Below are 27,627 nucleotides of genomic sequence, written 5' to 3' on the forward strand. Positions count from 1 at the left end.
ACTATTTTAGCCAAGAATAGAACCTCTGGCTCCCATGTCGTAAGAGGCGACTATGCTAGGAGGTCCTAGGTCAAGGTACTGCTCCGTACCGAAGACTTAACCTGGACGGACCTTAAGATTTTGCATCACAGCCTTTACCTATTCTGTATTGAGTTCACTGACATATAGTCACCTTTTCTGATTCGCTATTCCCGATTGTGTACCAACGTTTTAGGTTTCTTCTGGCGGTTGTACAATAGCCGTAAAGGATGAAGTCTTATTCTACACTAAGTAACAGCATATATTAATATACCGGCTCTTCCACGCCAAGGTATAATTTTCAAAACTGGTTTAAAAATCGCATTTAAAAAAGTAAACTTTCATGTAGGAAAGTTATTGAATTGACCTAAGATGAAGCTGTCGAATTGCACAAAAAATAATTGTGTGGCAAGCGATCTGTAGATGTGTCAAAATAAGCCAGTTTTTTTATTACATCTGGAACCGTCTACGGACAAATCTACATTGACACCTCCAAAAGTCACTTCTTGAGGTCTTATGATGGTCTGACACTAGCTTTGTACTACTTTTGCTTTCCTAAAACAGTGATAAACATTCCAACACTGTCATATAGGGCCATCGGAAGCTGAAACATCGTAAAATCGCACTCCTGGTCCTTTCTTCAATATCATCCAGTGCAGTACTCTGCGTCACTCGTTCGAGTTTGAACCGCTCATACAGTAAACATGTTGTTTGCAATTTGACATTTAACCTAATTATGGAAACGTGTCTGATAGGGAGAGTGGAGATGCCACCTTGTCATTAACATTTCGCAGTGAATTTCTTCACATTTATTTGGGATATCTTTTATACTTTTTGTACGCTTGCTTTGCACTGCAAACTTTGGAAATGATCATTGAAGTGTTAATGAGAGGCGATACTCCTAATGGCCGGCTGTTCGGAGTCCAAGTTGCTCGATTCGAATTCTCGGAAATTGATCGAGATTCGTGCACATTGCTGGGACTATATTGTCTACAGATAAATAGATTACCTCTATTATATTCTACGCGGCTTTGTCCTTTTATGTAACGCTCCGTGGAAGAATAAATAAAATGCTTATTCGAACGGCATTCATATTCCTACTGAAAACTTTGATCTAAAATGAATAGACAAAGCGCGTGAGTACTTAGCTAAATCACAATATCTACCAAGATATATGCTGATTCATTTCCCTACCTACTAACACCAATCCTATCCTGCGACACTTGTGGATGATGCAAAGAATTCCTCGGTCATAATAGTCACAAGTGTTGAACTAACATTCCTTCCCATCCCAAAATTGACCTGCATGGGCTTGGCCATCTACGTTATTGATCATACCATAATCTTAGTCTCTTCAGGTTGCACGTTGAGTATGATCTACTACTCGCAAGTATCATACAATTGGTTTAATATGCAATTTCAACGGGCTTTGATCAATCACGGGAAACTTACGGGCGGTCAACTAAGCTAAGATAAACTGTTCCGAGTCGCTTTCGAATGATTCACTGAATATCAATTTGTCGTTATTTATGGAAGTAATTATTGGGAAGAAAAATATAAATGCGTGTGCGCATGGATTATTTCTGGTAACATTAGTGTCATGTACAATCTGACCACAGTTTTAGGGATCGTTTGTACCACATAAAAGCTTGAATTTGCTTATAAATTCACCAGATTTGGTAAGACATCATCAGCTGCGGATATATTTAAATTTAAATGGAGAAATATGGTGTAAGAGGAAATGCTCTTACGTGGCTTAGCAGTTACTTAGAAAGACGTATGAAAGTTACAAGGTACAACCGCGCTACATCATCGGAAGCCGAAATTAATCTTGGTTTATCACAGGGTAGTGTACTAGGATCACTTTTGTTTATCCTATACATTAACGACATGAGAAACATGTTGGAAAATGCGGAAATAAACCTATTTGCCGATGACATAGTTTTGTTTATCATCGGTAATAGTTTCGATGAGTGCATCAGGCTAATGAACCTTGAGCTGACGAAGTTTAGCGAACTCCTTATTTTGTAAAGGCTACAATTTGTTCAACGCATTACCAGAATACGCCAAGCGGACTAATAACCTAAGAGAATTCAAACAGGCCTGCAAGATATTTGTGAAGCAGATGTCTGTGGATTTATAAGAGAGAAGGATGTGCATACATGGGAGTGAAGTAAGATTGAAGGAATCTCTCATGAGTGAATATTATCGAAAGATATCTGATCGTAAACTGTCCACACTACAAGAGATGTGTATGGATGTGGGGGGGCATCCCAGGCATCTTTTCAACATTTTCTGGATAAAAGAAATCAGATCAATAGAACAAGCCCTGTTCTTGCTGTTAGAAGATAAAACATGGTTCAAGAAAAACGCCATTTTGAAGCTGCCATTTTGAATTACTGAAGAAAAAAATTATTTTTTAATTATCGATAAATAACGAATAAAAGATCCAAAGCAGAAGCTCGTATGTTTTTTAATATTGCCACGAAAATTTTTCAAATATTGCTTTAATTTTCCGCCGAATCCAGGAGATGGTCCCCATAAACCGTTAGTGGAAAATGCACTGTTCGGAAAATTACCTAAAACCAGAAGTTTAAGCAGATCTTATCTTAAACAAGCTTTTAATTGAAGCGTTACAAGTTTTGCAAGAATTGTTTCGTTGAAATAAACAGTTCAAACCCGCCATCTGAAATCGCCCTGCCGAATCGTTTACGAGAACAATGGACGGAAAATGTAGCGGGTCAGATTTTTTTTCAAAAGAATTCTTTGAATGAATTTCTGTTGTAGTTGCCTTCATTAAAAAAATTGTATTGAATACGGCTTGGGGCGTAAAAGGTCAATCTTTTAGGGGCACTATAGGAAACTACTATAATGTAAATTTGAATTATTCTGACAGAAATTGTGCGTAATTTCGTGCAAAAAACTCCAGAACGAAGTGAAGAGGACATAGAGAACGCGATTGCCTCTCTATAAGATGGTGCCAGTATTGGATCAGTCTAATTAATTAGTCTAAACAATTCAAGGTTCCGTTTGAAACATTACGTGCTCGTCTGAAAGGAAAGTGCTCGTCATCAATGAAGTTAATGAGTTAACAATATAATCATTTTGGGTGTTGTTGAAGCAGATAATCGAAACAAACATGATTGAAAAAAAGAAGGAAAAGGAAACCAAAAAATACTCCGAAGTGCAAACGTGATCGTCGCACAGCTAAGCAATCGCGTGAGCCGGAATGCACAACTTCCGTTCCACACTCTGGCGACGACGAGGACACCGAAGAAATCATGTGCAAGTACAAAACCAGAGCTGCTAAAAAAACATGTTTGTTTAACATTTCCTTTCGCGGTTTCATGATTTTTCATCTTATTCGCCACTTTCTCATTTTCTTACCTGAATGATAAAGATGGATTGGACTTATTATTTGCGTTATTTAATTTTATATGATTTGCAGTATTCATATTCTTCTAATAAAGGTTGAGCTGCTGATTTTCTAGTGGTGCAGTTTGTTTTATTTAACCTCGAATATAGTGACCTATCGTACCGTAAAATTTTCAAATAGCATCGATAAAAAGTACCTTCGCCTTATTGGATTTAGCTTGAAAAATATTTGACCATGCATAATATCATTATAATCATTTTCTGAAGGAAGGTTACAAAGTCTTCAACTTTATCAAGTCAAGGATTAGCGTCTCATCAGTATCTAATTGACTCACTTGTGGCTCCAGCCAGTGTTTTATTTTGGATATAACGTCTATCTAATCGGTAAGTCGGTCTGCCAGGTACTGATGAGACAAAGTCTTCCAAATTCATCAATTGGAACAGGTCTTTTCGTCAGTTTCGTTTCTTTTCGTCATCTGTGATAATTGAAGGGACAACAATTTAGCACGCAATTTGCTCTATTATTCATGAAATGCCTCACATCTCTATCAGAAAGAATTAATTAGTTTCAATACTTGAAACGAATTACACTTTTGGCGAACCAAGAGCGCCGTTAATTTGATAGCAAGACACATCACCCAAGCAGATAATGCCACTAAGCAAAATGTAAGACACCGCAGAACCTATCGCCTGTACACATTCCTTGCCCTGTGTTTATTAGTTTACAAAAAGAAAATCCACTTTAGGACAAGCCGTGGCTGTAATAACAACACAACCGCATGTCCTTGGGTCGGCACGAAAACCGCACGTTGTGTGACGACAAAAAAAGCAGCCCCGAAAAATAAACCCCCATCCGCGTCACACCTATTTAAACAATCGCCGGTCGCGAATGGAAGTTTATAATTAAATTACAACAAATCGGTAAGCTCGCGACCGCGACCACCGCGAGGAACAAAAATAAAGCTTCCTGTCGTTGTTATCGTCGTCGTCTCTGTCTGCTTCTCACACGGATCGCTGATTTTATGACTGTTTGGCAAAAGAAGTGATAATAACAACATTATATTCGAGGGACGAACGTCATCGGGTGTGTACGGGTAGCCCGAAAAAGACGGAAAGAAGCAAATCCGATGTACACAGAAGCACACGACCATCATCGGTGTTGTCGATTGTTGGACTTGAACATGCAAATGAGTTGAATCAATGGCCATTGATTGGTTTTCGGTAATGAAAGACTAAGAGCGAAAGAAAGGCATAGCAAAAATCTGCTGAGGGTCATTGGCTTAATACGGAAAAGAAGAATTCTAAACAGACTCCTGTGTGGATGATCGAACAGTTTATTAGCTAACTAACCAACAGGAATCAAGCGTTTCATTCGAAGCTAACAGTATGGTCAAAAAGCTAACGCAATTCACCATTGCACGTCGGCCATACGTCATTGACGCATATAACGAACAGCAAAGGTTCTAGTGTTGCTCCTTGCGACTCCGTTACGATACAAAATGACAATTCCTTTCCTCCATTTTTCATCTCACCATCAATGCACATTCAACCGTTTTTCGTGGTTTATTTTAATGATATTAACTCAGAGCGGTTGAACATCCCAGCTTGTATCGTTACTACTACCGCCCCAACCGTTCTTTAACATTTTTTCTTATCCTGACAGCAACAGCGTAAAACGAACGAAAACCAGTCGAATCTGTTTTGTACTAGTCCGAACGGCAGCTTCCCACTGTTGATTGTTTCGCGACGATCTGTCGAGATGATGTCAAGAATATTGTTTACGTAATTATAGAGAAAAATAATCGAATCACACTACTAGTGCGAAAAATATATTGAGCCAATTGCTTTCGACTCGATTGTCACAGATTCAATTTTTTTTCTAGATATTTACTGATGGTGGGTTTTGATTCAGTCAGTTATTCTATTTCCGCTAAACAGGAATAGGATTCCGGTGGAGCGAAACATTTTCCATCGAAAATTGAATTGTGATTACGCCGCAAATTCAATAATCGCCACAATTTCCAACCGGAATCCAGTCAGTATGAGGAAGTTCCATCGGGTGGTGCTAGTGGGCAAAATATGGGAAACTTCCGGCTGATCGATTACTAACTTCATTATCGAACTATTTCGATCTAGTTTCGAACAACATCCATACGGCCGTCGTAATATTATTCGTCTGGGATGTAGATAACACAAACCAACGAAGTAGGCCTATATTTTTTGCTAATATTGTTGATGATAGCGCTTGCTAGCCTTATTTATTGACAGGTGCATTATGCGATGGTTCATCCGAAGATTGTTACCACGGCAACACACCAAGCAAATTTCCTACGCTACATTTCTGTGCCCCAACCGAACCGGTTCAATAATCAGGCCAATGTCCTCTTTGATGGTAGAAACATTTATCTGGGTTCAAGCAACCATACGTAAACCAGCAATTGTTTCAGTTGACCAATTTCTGTGTCGATTTTTCCTACAACCACCGATTCACCGGCCGTATCTACCTTCCTTCCAATCAGCAACAGATTGTAAATGATATTGATGCGGCATCTATCCGCACCAACCAACCACAGCCGGTTCAGTTTTCCGCAGAAGAAAAATCACTTTCGCTCGCAATGGACAAACAATAGCGTTGTCTGGAAGTCGCATTGCCGCCGCACCGACCAAGGAGGTCAATCGATACTTGTATCCATATGTAATTCAAGGCCATTTATTGACATTGCTTTTGGTCGACGTATACACGCACTACCGCGCGAGCCTTATCGCGCGAACGAACGCAGCAATCCATGAGTTTCATCGAACCTTTAAAAAAAAAGGAGAAATAAACAAAGATTGTTGTCGTAGTCGAGTGAACCCGCACCTTTTCACGTAAAATTCGGTGGGGAGAGATTATGAATTATGTTTATGAGTAATTTCAACAACATTTCCGGCTCGGAAGGATTTTTCGTTTAAGGAAACACAGAGAAACGGAAAGAAGGCAATCAAATCGATTTAAGGCTTTCGGTTAAATTAGTCGGAATTTGATGCTGAACTTTTGCGGGTTTCAGATTCGGAGACGGTTTTATATATGAATTCTTGAAGAAATTAGCCACCATGACCATGGGGGCTAATTCCTTCATAGCCATGGCGACGTTGCAGATAGCTGATCCAATCGCAGTAAGCTGTGATGTTGCCAGTAGTTGTTAGTTGCGTTGTTATTCTAATAAACTGTATCGTGCCTACCAGCGCGTTTTCTTTGCTTTATGGTCGGTGGAGATGTTGTCTAGGATTGAAGCCCTACTTGATTTCATTTGCTGTGAAATTTCTTACACGGGAATTTTAAATCTTTAGAGGGTACCTAAACTGAATAATTTCTGGTATCAACGACGAACAACTGGAGACGTTGAGCGAAAAAACGTGTTTACCGATGAATCCCAAGCCACCAGCCTCGAGGATATTTACTTTAAGAAAATGAACGTGTTTTGGCTATATAAAGAACACACACACCAATGCCGTTAATTTCACGCTTCGATAAGTTTGGGTTAATGTTTCGATTTCATCTCACCAGTATGTAGCAGCCGACCTGTAATCGAGGAAAAGACGATACAGAGTTGAAAGAGCCACGCGTTCGTGGGTGGATCACCGCAATGCTTAGTAACCGCCTCCTTTACTTGTCACTGATACAGGCAGAAATAAGGAAGTCGAGTAATTGCGGATGTTCTCAGGGCGGCGATCTATCACCTTTATTATAGAACCTACGAGTTTGCTGATGGTTCCTAAATACTAATTGCTAATCTTTTCCTAGGAACAATCTTTAACACAATGCAAGAAATATTAAGGGTTTATATACAAAGTTGAGAGGAAAAATGAGCTAAGCTCGTGATTTTTTACGGGTTTTACGTAAATTTGATTTGAAAAAGTGAAAGGTAATTTGTTAATAGTACTATCGAAGAACAAAAAAAGACAAATTGAATAGAGGGACGTGCTGGTGTCTACTGTCGTGAAATAAGATTTGAACAGTCCCGCTCGCTAGGTAGATACTGTACAGTATTTCGAGCAAAAATCTTCGTGATTATGTGCGGGTACTATCGGTTTGGAATGGCGGTTAAGTAGTTACGGCACTAGTTTCATAAGCCAGTCGTCCTATGCTCGAGTCCCAATCAGAAAGGGTTCTTAATGTCAGTAGGATCGTTACACTATTGAAGTAATTCGTCCTGTACACTAAAAATCGGCTGCGAAGTCTGTCGAAAAGAAGATCAATCTATGCTGCGGCGTATTTGTTTACAATCGGTTACAGAGCTTGTTCGGCAAGGTTATAAACTTCTGCTCCGATGGTCAGGCTGCAATCAAGACCCTTAACTCGGATAACTCACGGTCCATGTTAGTGATTGTATGTCGAATTCAAATCGAAGAGCTTTGCATTGCTGGTAATTAATAAGCTGACGAATTTATCAGATCAGGCTAGAGGCTGTATATACTTATGTTAAATTCTCAAGTGTCACTGAAGTAGGAAGATTGTTAATAGTAATGATAACTTGATCGAAAAGTGCACTAGAATTCGCGCGCGATTCATAATGTGAAGGAGAGTTTTTTTTGTTTGGATGTTGGTTGCCAAGAGACTTATTAAGTATCTAAAAAACGGTTCAGAAATATTCTAAGCGGCGACTAGTAAACAAACTGAGGCAATAACAAAAAAGTATTTCAAATATGAGTATGAAATTCTTTTGAGCGGGATAAAACAAGCGTTACACAACTCAGTTAGTTGTTAGCAATGGGGGAGGAAAATCAGAAACACAATAAATCCGACATGAACGCAAAAACGATTACATTTATCTTGAAAGAACAACGACTAACCCGATGCTTTATTTCTTGATCTATCGAGATGATTCATTAGGCAAGAGGTGGTATGCTCTTGACTTCTGGTATTTTCACGTAAGATCGAGCATTCGTGTTAACAAGCATTTTATTTAAGATTTAAATGGAATATGGGCTTTCGGAAGTTGCCTTTATCCAGTTCTACCATATCAGGCATTCAGTGCTGATAATATTCAACAAATGAGCCAATGAAAATTGATTCATATCGCATAACAACTTGAAACAAATTACAACGCTAAAATCAAGATTCCCATGTCGATGGACGATGATAAAATCGAGGTTCGGCTGCATGATCTGATACCAAAGTGACCATTAAAAGATTTATGTCGCATATCGGACAAGTGGAATCCAGTCTTAATCTGTATTAAGAGGGATTGGTTTTTCAAACGACTATATTTCGATCGACTTCAAACCCCGTTTAATTTTGCTGGCCTTACCATGAATGCAAACCGCATTCGTTCGAAAAAACGATCCGCCGTAATACAGGATAAGTCCGATACACCAACTGCTTTCCTGATATTTTGGATTGTGTTTTTGTGGTGAGAATGGGAGTAAACCGACTCATTCTACCTGTTATTGCAGCACAAAACACAATTCGGTGGTACCAGAAAACTACGCATATCAAGGGTAAACTTAACACGTGACAGATATGTGCAGTGCACAGACGGCACTTTACGGAAAACCCTGCTTCGAAACAGCTGATAGAAGCTTATCATCGGAAATCCAGTCTAATACACAGTCTCCAATACCAGTACCTGAACAACAAACGGTAGCCAAATTTTTCGGTGTAAAGGCTGCGTCAAGTACCTCCAAATCAATAGCCAATACCATCAGTGAGGAAGCTACTAATAAGGACCGATTATTAGTTTTTTGCCTTTCTCATATAGAAAGGTTGTAGAATCACGCTAAAAATCGACAGCTTAATCCCAGCTCGTCATGTACCATTTGACTCAGTTTGTCGAGTAATTTTTGGCCAAAATCGACATTTCGGAACTTAGTTGATTTTGCACCTTGTTACCTTTGTCATATAAAGATACGTTATGAAATCACCCTGAAGATCGATAACCCAATCCAGGGCCATTTTTTGACGAATATAGGTTTTCTAGCATATGAACAGGAACGTAGCTAGGGGGTGTTGTTAGGGGGCAACACCTCCCATGCTTGATATCCCTCTCCCTTTACCACTCCTCCACCGCCAATCGCAGGCTTTTAAAACACAACTTCTCCAACACATTCAAGGCCTTTACCTACCACGTGTGCCAAAATAAGGTAAGGGAGTGCATTCCTCCTTTCAAAGACCTCCCCGTCACACTTTCCCACACTGGTATCCCCTGCCCTGCACCCACATACTCTCATCCGCTTCACCCAACGTATAAAGCGTGTCCCACATCATTGCATTACGAAAAAAACAATGCGGAAAATATCCCATTTTTCTTGAAAACGTCGGTAGAAATAGTTTAGAGTGTATTGTTTACACTGTATTTTTATCGCTGGCACCCGGAAAATGCGTGTAGTGAAAGCGTTTAAGTGGAATCCTCCCAATGCTTCGGTCAGGGATGTGGCCAAAAAGTTGAATCTGTTCAAGTATTTCGTTCAGAGATTCAAGGACTGGAAGGGACTGCATACGTACAAAGTGCAGAAGGCTCAAAATAGGCACCAACGGCAAAATATGGTGAGAAAGCCACGGTCCCACAAACTGTACACCCAGATGCTGATGAAGCCTCATTGTCTCATCATGGATGATGAGACTTACGTCAAGGCGGACTTCAGGTAGCTTCCAGGGCTACTCTTTTTCACTGGAAGTAAGGAAGCAAAAACTTTCAAAGTTTGCCAAAAATACATAATTTGGCAAGTGATCTGCTCATGTAGCAAACGGAGTGCGCTGCTTGTGACTACCGAGTTTCCTCTGTTGAAGCAACACGACGGCCTTACGATTTTACCGAATCTAGCTTCGTACCACTATTCAAATGTTGTCCTGGAGTAGTACGAAGCCAACGGGGTCACATTCGTACCCAAGGACATGACACGGTAACATAGAAACGCTCGATTCTTCGCAATCATCCATGCACACCTGTGCCCGCGATCTCACAAACAGGATAATGCCCCGATGACTAAGTGAACGTTTAGGCACTGCAGTCTCAAGAGTAAACCTACAAACGCCCGTGTTCGCGCGATCATGGTTCGGTTACGTCTGGAAGTCTACTCTCGGCCCTGGCAGCCTAGGACCTAGGTCCATGCCTTCAACTGGACCAATAAAAAATGACGCATATATCCACTAGACAACCCATGGCGACGTTACCGGGAACTCTAGTGATATGGAAAAACTCACTCTCCTCTAGCATCTGAACCGTACACCGAAAATTAAGTATCAGTTTCACGGTCCGCGCGCGATCATCCAAGAACACACAATTATGCAAATGGACACAGGGTCATAAAGTCGAATTTATAGGCGCGAAGTTACATCCACGCTAGCACACGCGACATACAAACGACCACGTGATCGAACACGTTAACGTATAAACGCTCGAGCCCGTAGCGAGGATAGACGTGATCGCGAAATCCCTACGCCCGCACATATCTGAACCGTACAATGAATACCACACTCAGAATCACGGCCAACTCCAATTAGCATTAATCCATGTTTTAATGGATGACATTTCCCGTCTCGTCTGTAATTGTAGTGAGTGATTCTAACGGGGAGCCCTTCCGAGACCCTAGCTACAGTAGGACAGCTCCCGGAAAAAATATTTTTTAATATATAAATATATATACTTTGTCGAAGACACCGATCCTGAAGTGGATTTTTTGAAAAAATTGGTCTTAGATCTCACTACTAGGTGGATCGATTAATATTCGGTCTTATTCTGCGCGGCGTGTGACGTGAGGTGACTAAACTCACCTCACTTTACGTGACATTTTTCACTCGATTCTTAGAGTCGACTCGGGTGAGGTGAGATACTCCATTGCGGTTAAATGGGCGTCTCACGTCACCCAAAGTGACTCTTCAGAATTGGGTGAGAAAAGTCACGTAGAGTGAGGTGAGGTTAGTCGTCTCACGTCACACGTCGCGCAGAATAGGGCCGATTATGTTTTTTTGTCGGACCTAAAATTGAGCCAAATGAATGATAACTAGCAGCCTCTCGATCTAGTGTGCAACGTATAGAGATCGAAGGAAACTTTATATTTATTCTTGCCACAACGAGTAAAGTGGATGAAAAAGCTCTGCTCCGACCTAACGCTGCGGTCGTTGACTTTAAATTTCGTTCAACACGACCGAGTTTTCGGGAAGTGGAATACCTTCTGAAGGGGAAAATGGAACTTAGGCTGTCCGAACTGGAACTTATCTTCAGTATCATCACCTCCGCAATGCAGTATTGATATCATTGAACGTGTTAGTTCAAGCCTGTTTCTTCCTGCACAAGAACTTAAAACACTTGTTTGAAAGTAACAACGTCGAAATTAAGATTCCAGTGTATAGAGAAAATCACTATATAGAGGTAAGTCTACATGACTTTTCAGCGCGTAGTCCTTCTGAGTTAATTGCAGAATACGTGTCGCAATATGAAGAAGTATAATCCGTTACACCTCATGCTAAAAGAAAATTCTTCCCGGGTATTCTCAACGGTATTCTTGTGGTGAGCATGCAGGACGAAAGACTTATTCCCTCCTACTTGACATAAAAACTCGAAACTCACGGAGCTACCGTTAAACAAACTACATTTTGCACCCATGAGAGGCAAACTCCTACGTGCAAGTATTGTAATCAGATAGCTAACCTTGCGCGGAAGATGCAGAGGAGAATGCTTTTCAGTCAATTACCAACTCCTATACATAAAAGACACTCCAAAACAGATTGCTCAATACCAATACCTGAACCACAAACGGTTGCTAAATTTGCTGTCCAGGCCATAATGACAACCGCAAAAGAAGCATCTAGTCCTCCCAAAATTGACTATGGGAGATATCGGTGAGGAAGTTAATGACGATTACGACGGATTCACACTGGTCAACGTTGTTTCTCTTGAAGTTTTCCCCCAGGTCAGCCAAAATTTCCAAGTCTAAATTTCACCAGAAAAGGCAACCATAAGCAACCTCTCGATATGTTCTCCAAACATCGAGAAACATCCTGCAACCACTGAGCACATCCTATGAATGTTCCTATAAAAATAAGATATCCTATAATCTTTAGAAAGAGAGCTGCGATAGATAACGTTCAAGTAAATTAGTAAACAGGGAACGCGCCGTAACGCCTCATCAATTTCTCTTTTTCGCATGAGAGTGTGACCTATAGACGTCATCAATCTATAGGTCTGTTCCAGTACCAGGAGAAACTGGAAGTACTCCGGAGAAAATCGTTCCTGTACTCTCTTCTTCTCTTTTTTCTTCTGGTAGCAAACCGGAGTAAAAAGGAGCAAAGATTTTTTGCTCCTGTTTACTCCGGAGTGACTTCCGAGTACTGGAACAAACCTTATATTTTGTAACGAATAACAATACATCGATGGCAGAGTAGGGGGTATAGGGCCAAGTTCCTCCTGGCGGCGCTAAACTTATGAGCTAATGCTCAAACTGCATTCCTGCGTTGTTCAGCTTGATCAGCTAGCAACTGATTCATGGGGAGTTAAATATGCGAAGGAAATATGCATCGTTTGGTCTGAGTGAGATTATGTTTCTAGTTATCAACCATTAAAGAATTTTGAATTAAAATTGAGATGTTTCGGGTTGATGCTGAACCTTCAGAAAAATTATGAATTTCTTAGGAATTCCTCGAAAACATGAAGAAGTTTTCTATCGTGGTTCTATTCAAAATCAATTAGGATTCCGAGCTGCTACCGAGTATACCCAAAAAAAACCTACCCCATTCAACCATAATAACTTACAAAATACTCACATAATTCTCTCTTTCCAGGCATCAAATGTCCAGTGTGCAGCAAGTTTGTCATGCCCGACGATATAGAGTGTCATTTAGTAATGTGCCTAACGAAACCTCGTTTGTCTTACAATGGTAAGCATGCTGGCGCTAGCGCGCGCTCGAACCTGCCAGCGGTGGGCTCACATCACATAAAACATCCCTAATCCTCCCCCGTCCCGTCCATTCCTCCGAGGAGGCATCCTGGCAGGCGACGGCGGTCGCTGCACGAACATCACAAATATAGCCAACAACAAACTACACCACCAATTTTAACTTGTACCGGTTTTGCTCTCTCTTTTCTTTTTTTTTCTGTGTCGTTTTTCCATTTTCCCTCGCATGTCAAACCACCTCCCGGAACCGGGTCCGGTTCTCGGACGAAACGTCGTGCATACACCCGCAGAGGACTGCTTAACGGATGCCAAGGGTGAATGTGTTATATGTTTAGATGATTTATGTCCCGGTGATATCATTGCTAGATTACCATGCTTATGCATCTATCATAAAGGGTAAGTACGCTTCCGATTCGATGCTTCGCGTAATCGATTTTGACTTTCTTCTTCCCTCGTTTTCGCCGTAGATGTATCGACAAATGGTTCGAGGTGAACCGTAGCTGTCCGGAACATCCGGGTGATTAGTAAAACTAATGCCAGTCCGGGCCGAGGAAACGTTTTGTACTAAGCAAAGGGGACATCCAGTAGCAACTAAACTAATAGAATTAATACACAGTAACAAGAAAACAAACAAAAAACAACTGATCATCTGTGAATGTGCGAAGGAAACAGAAATAGGATCCCGCGATCGATTCGAACAAGGCACACAGACACAAGCACGTGGATGGTGGTTTTTCTTTTTCTGTAAGTGATATATTTTTGACCGATTTTGCAGCCAATAAAACATTTGACACGCTGGAATCTAATCCACTAACGCGGGAACCGGTGGAACCAAGCAATTTTTAGTTTTGACGTATCGCAATAAATGAACACTTTTGACTGGAGTAATATAAAACAAACAAACAAAAAAAACTCGGGAAGCAGACAATGGTTTTAGTCGAGCAGGTCCGCAGGAAACCATCGATTATCATTAGTAGTGACCGGTTGGAGAGGGTGTTTCCGGTTTCCTTCGTTCGAGTGTCGATTGCTAGCTGACAAAAAAAATCTAGTAGTAGAATCTAAACGTGATGAGTCGCTTTGTAAATATTTGAATATGGTAGCGTTTGAAAGGCAACAAACGAGAAAATGCATACAACTAAGGCTAAGAGTAAGAGATTAAAGTAAAATAAAATTTTCAACTGATAAAAATATAGTGAATCAAAGATAAATAAACGACAACCAACACATAAGAATATCCGTAAGGTGAATTATGTAGTGATATAATCGTTGAAATAAAACAAAAAAAAACAATTTAAGAAATAATTGTTAACAGTCCACTGGTACTCTTGACACGGTAGAAACGGAAGTAAAATAGGGTTTCAGTTCAACCGACGATCATGGGCTTTCTTACCCAGTTCCGCCTGCGCTCAACGTTTCCATGCTGGTGTTATGGTTTGACAAGATTTTTGTCATAAATCCACACGTTTTCCTAGCTTCTGCTCGTATACCTCTCTCTCGCTCTGTTTTGGAGGCAGACAAGTAGGTTTTTCGTTTGTTTGCTCCTAGAACAATCAAACAGTGCGTAACCAATTGTTGTAAATAAAGTAGGGATTCTCTTTTCAGAAGTCTAATCATAACTAGTTGAAAGTAAACATGAATTAATTGCAAAAGAAAAGAAAAAAATGTTTCGGTTTTGCTGATAACGAAGAATAGTGGTTGAAAAGGAGACGCGTGCTTATGGAGCAGTAACCCGAAACCGAGTAGACGGAAACGAATTAGGAATTACGATGATTATGTGAAACAGGAGCTTGAATCGCTACCACCGTTTGTTGTTATTACACATTGATAAAAACAGTCGGCGTTGAGCCATGTCATCATCCTTAAGAATGTATTATTTGCTGCGCTGCAGAATCTGTTCAGAGTGATTGCAATTCGAAAGACGTCATTTTTCGTGGTATTGAAACGAGTAAGAGAGTGAAATATTAAAATGAGCTCGAGTACGCATCAGAAAATATCATTCTAGATTAGATAGAATAATTTAATCGTGCCCAGTTCTAAGGCGAGTACCTCCAAGAGAATAGAAAGGTAGAACAGATTGGATTAATTTTGACGTTGAAGAGTTCATGAATAATGCTTCTTTTTAACCAGTATATTCTAGTTTAAAAAATTCTCGTGTTTATTTTGTTCTTATTTCAGTAGATCTTAATTTGAATTCGTTTGATCACGGCTAATAACTTATAAAAACTAAGGTCAGTGCGATTTGGCTAGGATCTGCAAAAGGATCACTGATAATCGACCATTATCCAGATCCTATTTGCGCAGTCCTTCCATTCCGACTGGACTGATTACCGAATAAACAAAAACCTTGCTGACAGATTTCGAATGACAATTTCGATTAGTTTACGGCAGAATTAATTTTGGCTTTGTGGTGCAATATTGCCCCAAAACAGGGTGAACTGAATTTAACCTAGTATGCCGAAATTTAAACAGACTTCTAATTTTTATTGTACACTCAATACATTTACAATTCATTAAGAGTTAACCTCGAAATTTCGACTATTCGACTAATCGCTAACTTCAACTTCGATTTTGTTTCGAACAAGAACCAATCCATAGACGGACACTTTTTTGAGTGGGTCGAAGCTCTCACCTTCCCACATAACAAATTTGCGGGTAGCCGGTGGAGATTTCTGTCAGACCTTGCTTTAGCAACCCAGTCAGATTTCTGTACGCATGGGACTGAGGCGAATTCAATTTGAGCGCCACCTTCTGGCAAATTAGTTTCATGTTACAACAGGTAAAATATTCTAGTTGCAGTTGAAAACCGAAATATTGAACATGCGCCTTTCGTTTTTTCCCTATTTGCGGTGTGGGCAACTAATGCGCATCCTGTGTGCATGCTAAAGAATCAACTTGCCGATATGCTTTTTAGTTACGCACGCTGAAAATAGGAAAAAAAATCGATAGGGGCAAGTTCACTATTTTGATTTTCAGCTGCAACCAGAATACATTAAGAAATATTCAGTTTTAATGTTGTTATTACTTTAATGATTTATCTGTTTCAGGTATTGTATTCTGCGGGCTCTTAAGAGCGGTTTTGTGAGTACAGTGAAATTCTGGCAGGAACTAAGCAAAACCCTTGGTTATATCTCCAAGAAAAAATGGATCTTCATTGGATACTTTTGAAACATTCCTCAGCATGCAGGCAGGCTTCTGACTCAATAGTTTCCAATCTTCGCGACCTGGCAGAAGGTCAGCAGAAATAGAACAAAGCGAACTTGGTTCTGGCAAAATTCTGTCGGCATCCTGTGTGTGTTTAACCAGAAATCTCAAAGGCAACAACCGATTCTACCAGAAGCGGTGAAACTAACCGATAACGCTCGCTTTTAGCTAGGATGCTTCCAGGAATGTGCGGTGTGGATTGTTACTCTGTTCCTCCCAGAATATTCAAATTTTTGTACTCTGTCTAGAAAATATCGCGATGGTCTATGCACGGTTCCTTTGAAAACAAAAGTTTATTCCGATTTTTGCCGCAGAAACCTTACCGACAGTCCAGATTGCCACGGCCACCAGTAGTATACAAACTAGCAGCAACTTGAATGTTCGATCAGTGAGCTTCAAGTGAGTAGTTTGCATATTATCTCAGCAGCATCCAAGCTAAAATCATCGTCGTCTTCCGGCCCGGAAGGCATTCCGTCCGTGCTGAACCACTACGTCGGTTATTCGAGTTGTCGCTTGCCACCGCAACGATGGGGAAATTAGCTTTTGTGGTTCCAGTTCCTAAGAAAGGGGACAAGAAGAACGCAGAAAATTATCAAGGAATTTTTGCACTAATGCGCTGTATCGAAGCTTTTCGAATTAGTTGCGATGGAGCCGGTGTCCTTTCACTGCAAGCAATGTATCTCTGAGGATCAACATGGATTCATGCCTAGCCGGTCGATTACGACGAATTTATTGTCATTCACTTCTTTCATCTTTGACGGGTCTGAGGATGACTTGCAAACCGATGCTGTGTACAAACTGATCTGTCCGCCGCTTTTGATAGAATCAATCCCGATATCGCCATTGCTAAATTAACTAAACTTGGATTCAATGGATCACTTCTCCGTTGGCTTCAGTCATATCTAGTAGGCCGTCAACTCAGCGTGAATATAGGCAACGACCACTCTGAAATGTTTGAAGCTACGTCTGGCATCCCACAGGGACGCCATCTTGGATCCATTATCTTTCTACTTTAGTTCAACGACGTGAATTGTAGACTCAGTGGACCACGCTTGTCGTATGCTGATGACGTTATGGTATTCAACCATATCAAGACTTTGGCAGACGCTCACATCCTGCAGAATCAATTCGATGTCTTTAGCGAGTGGTGTATCGATAATCGAATAATTCTAAATCCCGCAAAATGTTCTGCAATCACCTTCTCGAGGAAAAGAGAATCTATTAATTTCGACCGCAATCTCTCAAGACAGCTTATTCCGCGAGAATGCTGTATGAAGGATCTTGGAGTGATATTAGATTTCAAACTCACTTTCAAGCAACACGTCTCATATGTCATTGGCCGGGCATCACGAAATCACGGATATCTACTGTCCAAATAGTCTGTACTGTTCCCTAGTCCGATTCCCTCTCGAGTATTGTTCGATGATTTGGAGCCCGCACTATATGAACGGTTGCGACCGAATTGAAGGTATCCAACGCAAGTTTATACGATTCGCTCTGAGACAGCTAACCTGATACAGCAAGAGCTCTAGTTGTCGCCGATCTGTTGTCAGCGGCAGACACATCGATTCTCCAGCTTTGTTCGAACGAGTAAACGTCCAAGCTAGAACTAGGGCGTTACTCTTTTGAGAGTGCCTCTTCGGCGGTTCAACCACACAGGGAATGCAGCCATCACAGGATTAAAAAGAACATTCAATCGTGTGACACACCTATTCGACTTTAATTTGACTCGTAATGTAATTATTTTTTTAATAATTTTTAGAGTAGGACATGATTGGACCGAGTGCCTCCTTCTATTGATTTACGTTTTTAAATAAAAAAATAAATAAAATTCAGCCAGTGAATTTTGTCAGGAAGTGCAAGTAGGAATCGATTTCGCCCTAGCTTAGCTGATCTGAATCTCGCAGAGTGGTCCTTGTCAGAAAATTTGGTGACCGGGAAAGATTCGCCAGATCAGTTAGAAATGCTGAATTCCAGTGAGCAGTCCAAATAAATGTCTCAAAATCGTCCAATGGGTATCGTATACAGGACGCCTGTAGAGCGATCCATTTCGGGTAAGCAGACGTCCTTTATTACTAGGATATGTGGCGATTTGTTATCATTAGATGTTTGAAAGTGTGGTTTTGTGTATTTTCATGCACCTGTAAGCTAAAAGCTGATAAATTTAGGTCTAGCGGTAGCGTATCATATTGTGCAATATATAGCACAAGTCAAATTAGTTTCAATTCGAGCATACCTCCGACAGATCGACGGCTAACTTAACTGATACAGGATCCCAAACTCTTCCGAGATCCACCTGTACATCTTTTCAGCAACTCCCACTACTCCTTTCAACTGGAAAAACGAACTGTTTTTTTTTTTTTTCAAATGAAGCTTGCTGTAATTTGCTATTTTCCAAACAGGGACAGGGAAACTGTCTACCTCTTCGTTTGTGACGCATTTCGACCAGTATTTATTTTGTATGGGAGTGGTACTTCTAGTGTATTCAGGCAGCATGCGGTGCTTTGTTGATTTTTTTCTCCACTTTGATATAGCTACTGAAAATTATAGACTAGGTGTGGAGAATTTCAAGCTGTTCGGAGCCAAGTTGACGAAGGAGCGATTCGACATGAGTATTTGAGCAAGCAACAAATGAACTCTTGCAGACCGGTTTCACGAACACTCATTCAGTTTCTTGGTTGAAATTTGTGTCATTTGAAGTATACGTACATCATCCGTAGAAAAGTCTAGTGGTATGCGGGTTCTTGCATTTTCTGGTGCTGATTGCTACTGTCCTTTTTTATTTTAATTGAATAAATATTTTTTAGTTATTTTTTATTTTAGAACAATAACATCCAAACCGAGAATACTAGAACGACCTCATCAGATCTACTATCAATCTATCTTCTGACCTCGCACAAAGCAGAAGCAAAAAAAATCGCTACGCTATAGCAGGCTATAGGAACCAGTGAATCAAGCCAGCTTTTGTTCTGTATCAGTGCATACACAAATTGTATCGTTGCACCCGACTGCGGAGTGAAATGAGTTTGCTAAATGAAACAAAAGTGCCCGTGCTACGGGATAACACGATTTCGATCGATTTTAATAAAATTCGTGTTAGACCCACATTTCAGGAAGTGGAACAGTTAGTTAAGGTTAAAAATGGAGGTTAATTTCGCTGAAGTTACGTACATTCAGCTACAGCAAGTAAAAAAACTGTGTTTTGATCACGTTTAGAAGCTTAGCACAGGCAGAAAACTTCATTGCCAAAAACAACATGTAACACGAGGTCGAATTTAATAACAAGATCAAGATCCCCGTGCATATGGAAAACGACATGGTGGACGTGCGTATCCATGATTTGGCCCCGCGCACAAGGGATGATTACAACGAATCATGTCGCAATATGGAGAAGTAGAATCTATTACGAATGACACCTAGAGAAATTTTTTCCCCGGTATTCCCAACGGCGATACAATACGAATTGTGAGGATGAGAGGGACTAAACCAATACCGTCTTACATGACTATCGAATGCAAATCACCGAAGGAAGGCGTGACCTATAAGCAAACAACGCTAATCACATATCCCGGGCAGACCCCAACATGCCAATTCTGTAACCATACAGTTCACTACGGAAAAACATGCGCCGAAGCATCTAGTCAAAATTCATCTACTACATCCACTGACACCATCAGATAAACCAAAACCAACGATCCAATTGACCAGGTGTACAACGACAACCACTCCCAAATCAACCAACTAGCATCGCCAATAAAGAAGCAAATACCGATGAAGACGAACAAGAAACAAATAAGATTCTCTGATCGTGAACAGGAAGAAAGCAGTACCGATGATGACATGGACGGAAACGATAACGCGAGAGAAGGCAGACTGAATAACCCCCAAGCGGCTTCACCGCCAAGGAAAAGGATCGCAACACGCACCAGCAAACTGCGTCAATAAGATCTGGCAGACCGACGTTCTTAGAATTTTGTTATTTTTACTTATCGTAAAAAATTAAAACACCCACGGCTCAGTTGTGCTAACGCATTGAGCCGTTTCAAATAAATAATTAGATAAAAAAAAATCAGATCTACTATAGTTTGTGTATGACACTTGAGATTTCACACATCTGGCGGATTGTAGAAGTGGATTGAACAGGTCTGTGTGGGTGATGTCCCGGCTAACGATTGACGAACTTTCCCAGTAAAGTTCAGCCTGAACTTTACTGGGTATTGGCAGTTACGTAATTCAGAAGACCAGCTGTCAGTTTGTTGGATGAAGCTATAGCTGTAATGATTCCGAAAATACAAGAGAATGAGGAGGAAGTATTGCATGCGGCAGCTGGAGTGCCAGACGAACTTATGAAAGCAGAAGAAGTATTTCATAACTCGAAGTTGGGCAAGAAATGGATTCTTATACACAATGTGAAGATGCAGATGTTAGTCATGAGCTACTATCCGAGGAATTTGCGGGAGAGTCAGAAAAAAAAATCGGTGGCAGAAAAATCGACATCCCCATTCCAACTTGACTGTCCCGGGGCCAGAATAAGATTACTCCAAGCACCAGTGATTGGAAGTGCAGAAAACTAGGTTGGTTCAATGATTTCATTTCTTCTGATGGTGCATTTTCTGCTGTAGATTGGCCATCTAAATCAATCAATCAAGAACAAAACCTGGATGGTTCAAAACTCATCGGGGGATTTTCGGCATGAAAACGGATACTTAAAAGCAAAATTAGTCGTTACGCAGAAGAACATCCACTACGTCGAAAGGTTGACCCCGGTGACAAAATTTGACATGATCAGGGCATCATTAACCATCGCGAGTATCAGGGAAACGAAAATCCATGAATAGATTGCGAACAGCATTCCTTAACGGCGGAATAGTAGAGAACCCTACGTTAATTCAATGCATTGGACGTTTATGCACCGAATACCTAAAATTTCGAACGGGTCGTTGCTCTTAAGTGGACAAAGCTGGATTGGTATAGAACCGTTTTAATGTTTCAATTTGGAGGAAATCAAATCATTTAGACGGCTTTTCGGTTTAAGGAACGGGTGCGAGATCTCAGTGTGCGTATTTTAAACGTCAGATATCTCAAATGTCCGAATAATGAAGCTGACGGGGAGCTGACGGAGCTCAAGCCAAGTCGAAAGCCTGTTGAAGCGACCACTATACGCGTTGAAGCAATCTTCAAAATTCAACAAATTTCTCAAAGCTCAGGGGTTCTTCCAGTCTCACTACAATTACTATGTGTACGTGAAAAACATAGAAAAGGAACAGTATTGATCATAGTATATTTGAACGATCTGTTCATCATATCCCTGAAGCAGCAATTTGAACAGTTCGATGGGATTTTATTTGAACTGCTAGTCTCTTGAATTGTAACTCGGCGGATGAGAATAACTGTCGGTGGCTTAACGATGATGGATCTTTGTTCTAAACGACTTGCAATCCTCGTTATTTTATTAGTTTTAGGTAATATTTCTTTGCAATAAATTTTGGTCCACCAAGCGGGTCTCAGAATAAAATAACAAAATTATAACTGAATAAATTTTTCGAAACAAACTGTGTAATCAATCTTCTTAGTTGCAAAAATAACCAATTATAACAAGTATCAACAGAGTTTTGATAGTGTTTTGTTATGATCTTCTGATGCGGGAATAGTCTGCCAAGCTTCCCTTCACAGTTTTTGCTTGACCCCGACTGCAGTTGGGGCTAGAACCTGATTCAGTTTTGCTTTAAACAAAAATACAGCATTAAGTCTCACGCAATTTTGAACTCGGATAGTAGTTACCCATTTTTTGCTCTCGAAAGCTCTCTAATTACTAGGCCTATTTCCTCAACAGCGGAATTGTTCCGTTGGAATGGTGTTTTTTTGAGAATCTATCAACAATCTGTTGAACTACGTTGGAATTAGGAGCTAGCAGTTCTCCTTGTCTTAGTCTGATAGAAGGTAGATGAAATGACTGAATTAACATTAACCGATTTTGCAGATTGATTTTTGAACTTTTTATTAAATTTGTAAGAACATCTGGCTCATAGTAAAAAGGTTTTTTTTTTTTTACAAATTAGAGGGCTTTCGATATACATCATAGAAAAAGAATAGATAGTCAAATTAACCGCGCTAAATTATTTGAACAATATTTTTTCTGTTTTTAAAAAAGGCAGCAGCAAAAAAATTTAAAAAAAAAACGGAATAGAATAACACAAGAATCACATATTTAGGCAGAAAAAAACCAAAACCTTAGACTACGAACCTGATTCGTAAATGCTTTTTTCGATGTTCCATTATTTCAGTTTTGCGCCAGTAAACAAAAAGCGAACAAACATCATCCCCGGATTAAGCGTTGTTTGTTGCGAAACAACAAATAAATAAGAGATTTCTCTATCTAACAAAATAGAAAAGCGACTAAATAGAACAAAACGACGCAAGATGGGGAAATTTAGGACAATTTAATACAGTATGCAACTAAAAAAAAAACGATTGTAAATATGTCTAAAGAAAGAAAAAAGTACATAAATATAGCAAGTATCTTATTCGCTAGAAGGGTTACGGATACGAAATGATGACGGGAATAGTAGCCCACCCGCCCACGACGGTCCCGAAAACCGAGACGAAATCAGCAGAAGGCAGGAAGAATGTGGGGTTTTTTTTCGAGCTACACCGGTTGAACGTAAAAATAGCCATTTAGTCAGAGATGTATAAATCTTAATCTGTGATTACTATTACAATTTAAAGAGAAAAAACGATAACAAACAAGATTTATTTTGCTTTTTTTTCTAAAAAAAAATGCTGTCGAATATCAATTTTTTCTCTGCTTTATTTTGATTTTTTAATGTAACCTACGAAACGAAGCTTGCTCATTGAATCGCCTTCAGAGGTTTCCTTCCTTCGATTTCCTTCGGATAGAACGGAGTTTGTATTTTTAAAAAGTCCAAAAAGTCAAAATCACCCAACATGGGGTCCTATGACGGACGCCTGAATTGAACGATTTATTGGACGCAGCCGTCCAACGCGTTGGACGGCGACGTCCAACGAACCGTTCAATGCATCAGTCGTGAGTCGTCCATACCCCCTAAGAAAAGGATGTTTCAAAATCGTCCAATGACGGATGTTCGTCCAACAAACGCTAATCGTTGAACTCATGTAGGACGATTTATCAGGATACTCAGTGGGATGCGTGTTGCACGATTTTGTACCTTGACCAACTGAGAAGCCTAAAAATTTGGAACAAAATCGTCTAATAATGGACGATTGCTTATGGGGGTGCGGTATTTACACTGGGGATCAAATGCAACAACCGATTCCGACTCAATCGATTTTGGCTGGAATCGATTCAATATTCCGAATGATTTGATCGAGTTTTAGATGCTGCGAACGCACTGATATACAGCCGTGATTCTCTGGTTGGGCCATACCATCTGTCCAACTAACGAATTTGATTCGCTAGTTGGACCGAAAATGCATCTGCTCACATCTCTAATTAAAGTCAGTTTGATTGTCAAAGTGAATTTGACACAAGATTTTCACATTCAGATCCCTCCAATCCACACAAGGGTGTGGGTTTTCACACGTTCAAGGCACGTAAAAATAAAATGTATTGACAACCGAAACCTGTCAATATTTTTTTGAAGATAAAACTTGTTCGCAGCACTCATGGTCTCATTTATGGGCGACTGAAAATAAGTCGGAAGAACAGATCATGCTTCCAAAAAAATTAAAGGGTTGTGTACAGGACACGACCACGGTGACATTAAAAATGTAGCTTTTTTCAAGAGCGTGCAAATGTATTTTATCTATCACACATATCGACTCAAGTTCTTGCTCACTCGCCTGTTTTTTATGTTACAATTTGCTATATACCCTCCCCATTAAAACATAATTTATTGAAGGTCTTTTAACGGTAATCTATTAATTAATCAAGTATCTCACTAGGTGATTGGCATTATTTGGCTAATCCATCTAGTAAAAATAGGCTGTCTGTCCAGAAAATATATTTAAAAGAAAAGTTCCATATTTAGAACCGTGACGAGGAAGCCCACGCCCAGCAACGGAAATATACAGATTCTTCATGAAATATGAAATTTCATTTTCCATTTAAATTTTCAATAATGTATTAATGAACTTAAGTAAACAATCTTAAGGTTAAGTATTTCTTGATCGATTAGTGGTGAAAAAAATGAAATTATTTGATAAATTACATTGTTATGCAACGTTCGCACTACCAGTTAAAACGGGTTTTATGCTATCTTGGTGACATTTTCTCTTGTTGCTAATTATTAAAACGTGTTATAACTCTGTAGTGTAAACATTGTATTATTAAACCAATTCTGCAGCGTTTTATGTTATATAGGTGTTTTATGTGGTAATAGGACTGACATAATTATATCTTCAGTACAGCGGTTTGTTGCATAATTTCAAACAGATATATTTTAAAATTTAAATTAGTATACCTAACCGTTCTATTTGTTGTATACTTTAAAACGCAATTAGAACTGTGTTTTAACTACATAGGGCAGGACAGATACTCTGACTGGATAAACTGGGAAAACAATTTTAAGTCCAGTAACGATTAAGACATGGCTTGAATTTGAATCGAAAAAGAACACCCGCCTAAACTGCTGCTGGGACGGTAAGTTCTGTTTTAAAATTTTCCGTTGTGTACAGTACGAAACAAAAGTGTTTGAAATTAGAAAACAAAAAGTTCTGCTGGGAATGTGATTGTTTCCGATGCAATTACACTCAGGTTTTTTTTACGCAGGGGATACAGGCCGTGCAAATGAAAACCGCCTAAATTAAAAAAAAACGCGTAAATGAAAACCGCGGAAATTTCAAAATTCGCGTAAAAAATACCGCGTAATAAAACCTGAGTGTACTCCCCTATATAAAATACTACGCTGCTGAACAGTGCAATAACTACAGAAGCACGTTGTCAGATGCCTTACTGATAAAAAACATATAACCAAAATATGAAACATATGAAAACCAATAGGCTCTTTACCCTAGGCAGCTACAATGCGCCGTAAACATGGATTAACAAGTTACAACGCACACGCATGCATAAAAATAAATATATTTTATTCAAACGCAACACTCTTAAGCAGCACACACCGTATTGAATTAAATCCAAACCACCCCACCCACCCACTTTGCAAATCATTCTGTGGCACCGTGCTGGTACCCGAAAAATCCGCACACGGCCACCGCTGCCGAAAATGCATAGCGTCTACCGCTTATTGTAGTGCCCACACGCTGCAGCCATAATCTTACCCGTTCGACATAAGAACAAAAACTGATTCAAACGGGTACGCATCACCTCTATTTATAAACTAACCGTATATGGTTTAGTCACTTAGGTGCGAGTGTGTGCAAATGCCAACGTTGCCGAAAATCGATAGCGCTTATTGCATCGCCCGGAGATGATGTTGTTCGTATGAGACAAGAGCAACAACTGATTTAAACGGACATGCGTCGCTTCTATTTATGACTTTTCGTCTTTCATTGAGTCACTAAGCTGCCCTCTTTTGACGGCTGTGTCTGAGAAATCTGCCTCACGAATGGTAATTTTCCCGTTTTTCGTGAACTTTTTAATTTTACCAATTTCCAAAAGTCTACTTTTATTGGGGAGATATTAAATTATTACCAATATTTAAGTTAGGTGTTTCTGAATCGGTTGGTGTATGAATGATTAAAATCCATCTAGTAATATCGGAGTTATAAGCGTGCAAACCTTACATAGTTTCGTTACATGGGAGATAGTTTAGATTTTAGAATGACACCTAGCCCCAGATAGTGGAGTAAGACATTTTTAATGTCAAAAAACTCATTAACATCTATCAGAAGCCTAAATGTCGGTTTAAAATTTTGAGTGTTAACTCGAATTGAGGTGTTTCGATGTGGGAACCGACGTAAAATGCATCCTCCACAGCTTATAATTCTTTTTGGTGTTTTATTTTGCACGAGAGAATCTTCCTTCTTGAGAAAAATAGACAGCATTAAATTACATATTGTATTTCGCAATCAGGAGCCCCCTCCCCGAAAGCATCAGGAGCATATGGAAGGGAACGAGAAATTGCATGCTTACATATATGTAAGAAAAAGTGGGGGCAATCAATAGAAACTGGACGCACTTAACGATGATTATTATTGGTGTACGTGATGAAGACGCGAGGGCGTGCGTGCGCGGTGTTTATTTTAGCAATTGGAATGCGAAACAAAAATAAAGCTAAGTAAAATTAACATTAAAAAGGAAAGAAAACACATGGAAAAAAATATTCAATTAACCAATCTATGTATATGTATGTGAGCATATAAAGGTTTTACTCATAATTGAAAATAAAAAGGAAAAAATTAAACGTTTGGTCTCGGTCGCCTTTTTGTTGAAAGAACTGGTTCGGATTTTGTTTGGGGGACTCTTTTTCCTTCTAGCTGCACGGGATATCGACTACAGTTGCCTGGTAAGATACCATGTTTTTTTTTAGGAAAATGTGATATGTATTGGTCAAAATCTAAAGTCCCTTGACAACAGAAAAGCTTTTCTTTCAGATAGGTATGGTTTTTTTTAGTGTTTCGGATTCTCCCCGTCAGTAACTAACACCAACTTAGTGCTAGTTAGATGAGGTCAAAACCAGATTTTAGTTAGACACTAAAATCCAAAAAGTCACACGTCTTACTTGAACGCTAAACAACTGGCACTTACGCCGAGTGACGTCTCGATAGTAAGCACAGAGGTTCTGTTTGCCAACGAGGTATATGAACCGAAACTGTTGGTGTTGGCTACTGATATTAAGTTGGTGTTAGTTATTGACAAGGAGAATCCGCAACACTAAAAAAACATTTTTTATGTTATGTTTTGTTTTCTGAGTATGTAACGAACCACGGTGGTAGGCAGACGTCCCGTTTAAGCTTTTATTTTCGAGACAGTTTCCCACTACCATAGCCAGTGAGGCTGAATTGTCCGAGTGTGACGGTCCAAATACCCGTATAGAGATTGCTGGCCCGTAGTTCGGGCACAAGTAAAAAGTGCGGTGTCTGTTCGCCGAAAGGGGGTGCTAATCGAACAGGAATTTGTCCGCTACTCCGGTTAATCAACATGGAACCGATCTCGCGGCGAGCAGGTCGATCCGGCGCAATTGCGTCACCGACACTAGGGAGGTTCCACCAACAGAACCT

The 27,627-nt window shown here is 39.9% G+C and overlaps 1 protein-coding gene across 2 annotated transcripts in view; it reads left to right on the top strand.

The window, feature by feature from the left end:
• LOC131692244 (E3 ubiquitin-protein ligase znrf2-like) overlaps positions 1–23,135 on the top strand; it is a 35,338-nt gene extending 12,203 nt beyond the window's left edge. For both annotated transcript variants that reach the window (XM_058979192.1, XM_058979200.1), the window contains exons 4-6: positions 13,154–13,249; positions 13,557–13,662; positions 13,734–23,135. In XM_058979192.1, coding sequence (XP_058835175.1) covers positions 13,154–13,249; positions 13,557–13,662; positions 13,734–13,791 — 260 coding nt within the window. In that variant the 3' untranslated portion in view covers positions 13,792–23,135. The remainder of the gene's footprint in view (positions 1–13,153; positions 13,250–13,556; positions 13,663–13,733) is intronic.
• Positions 23,136–27,627: the final 4,492 nt, after the last annotated feature.

The sequence above is a fragment of the Topomyia yanbarensis genome, chromosome 1 (genome assembly GCF_030247195.1).
Source record: "Topomyia yanbarensis strain Yona2022 chromosome 1, ASM3024719v1, whole genome shotgun sequence".
NCBI classification, from domain to species: domain Eukaryota; kingdom Metazoa; phylum Arthropoda; class Insecta; order Diptera; family Culicidae; genus Topomyia; species Topomyia yanbarensis.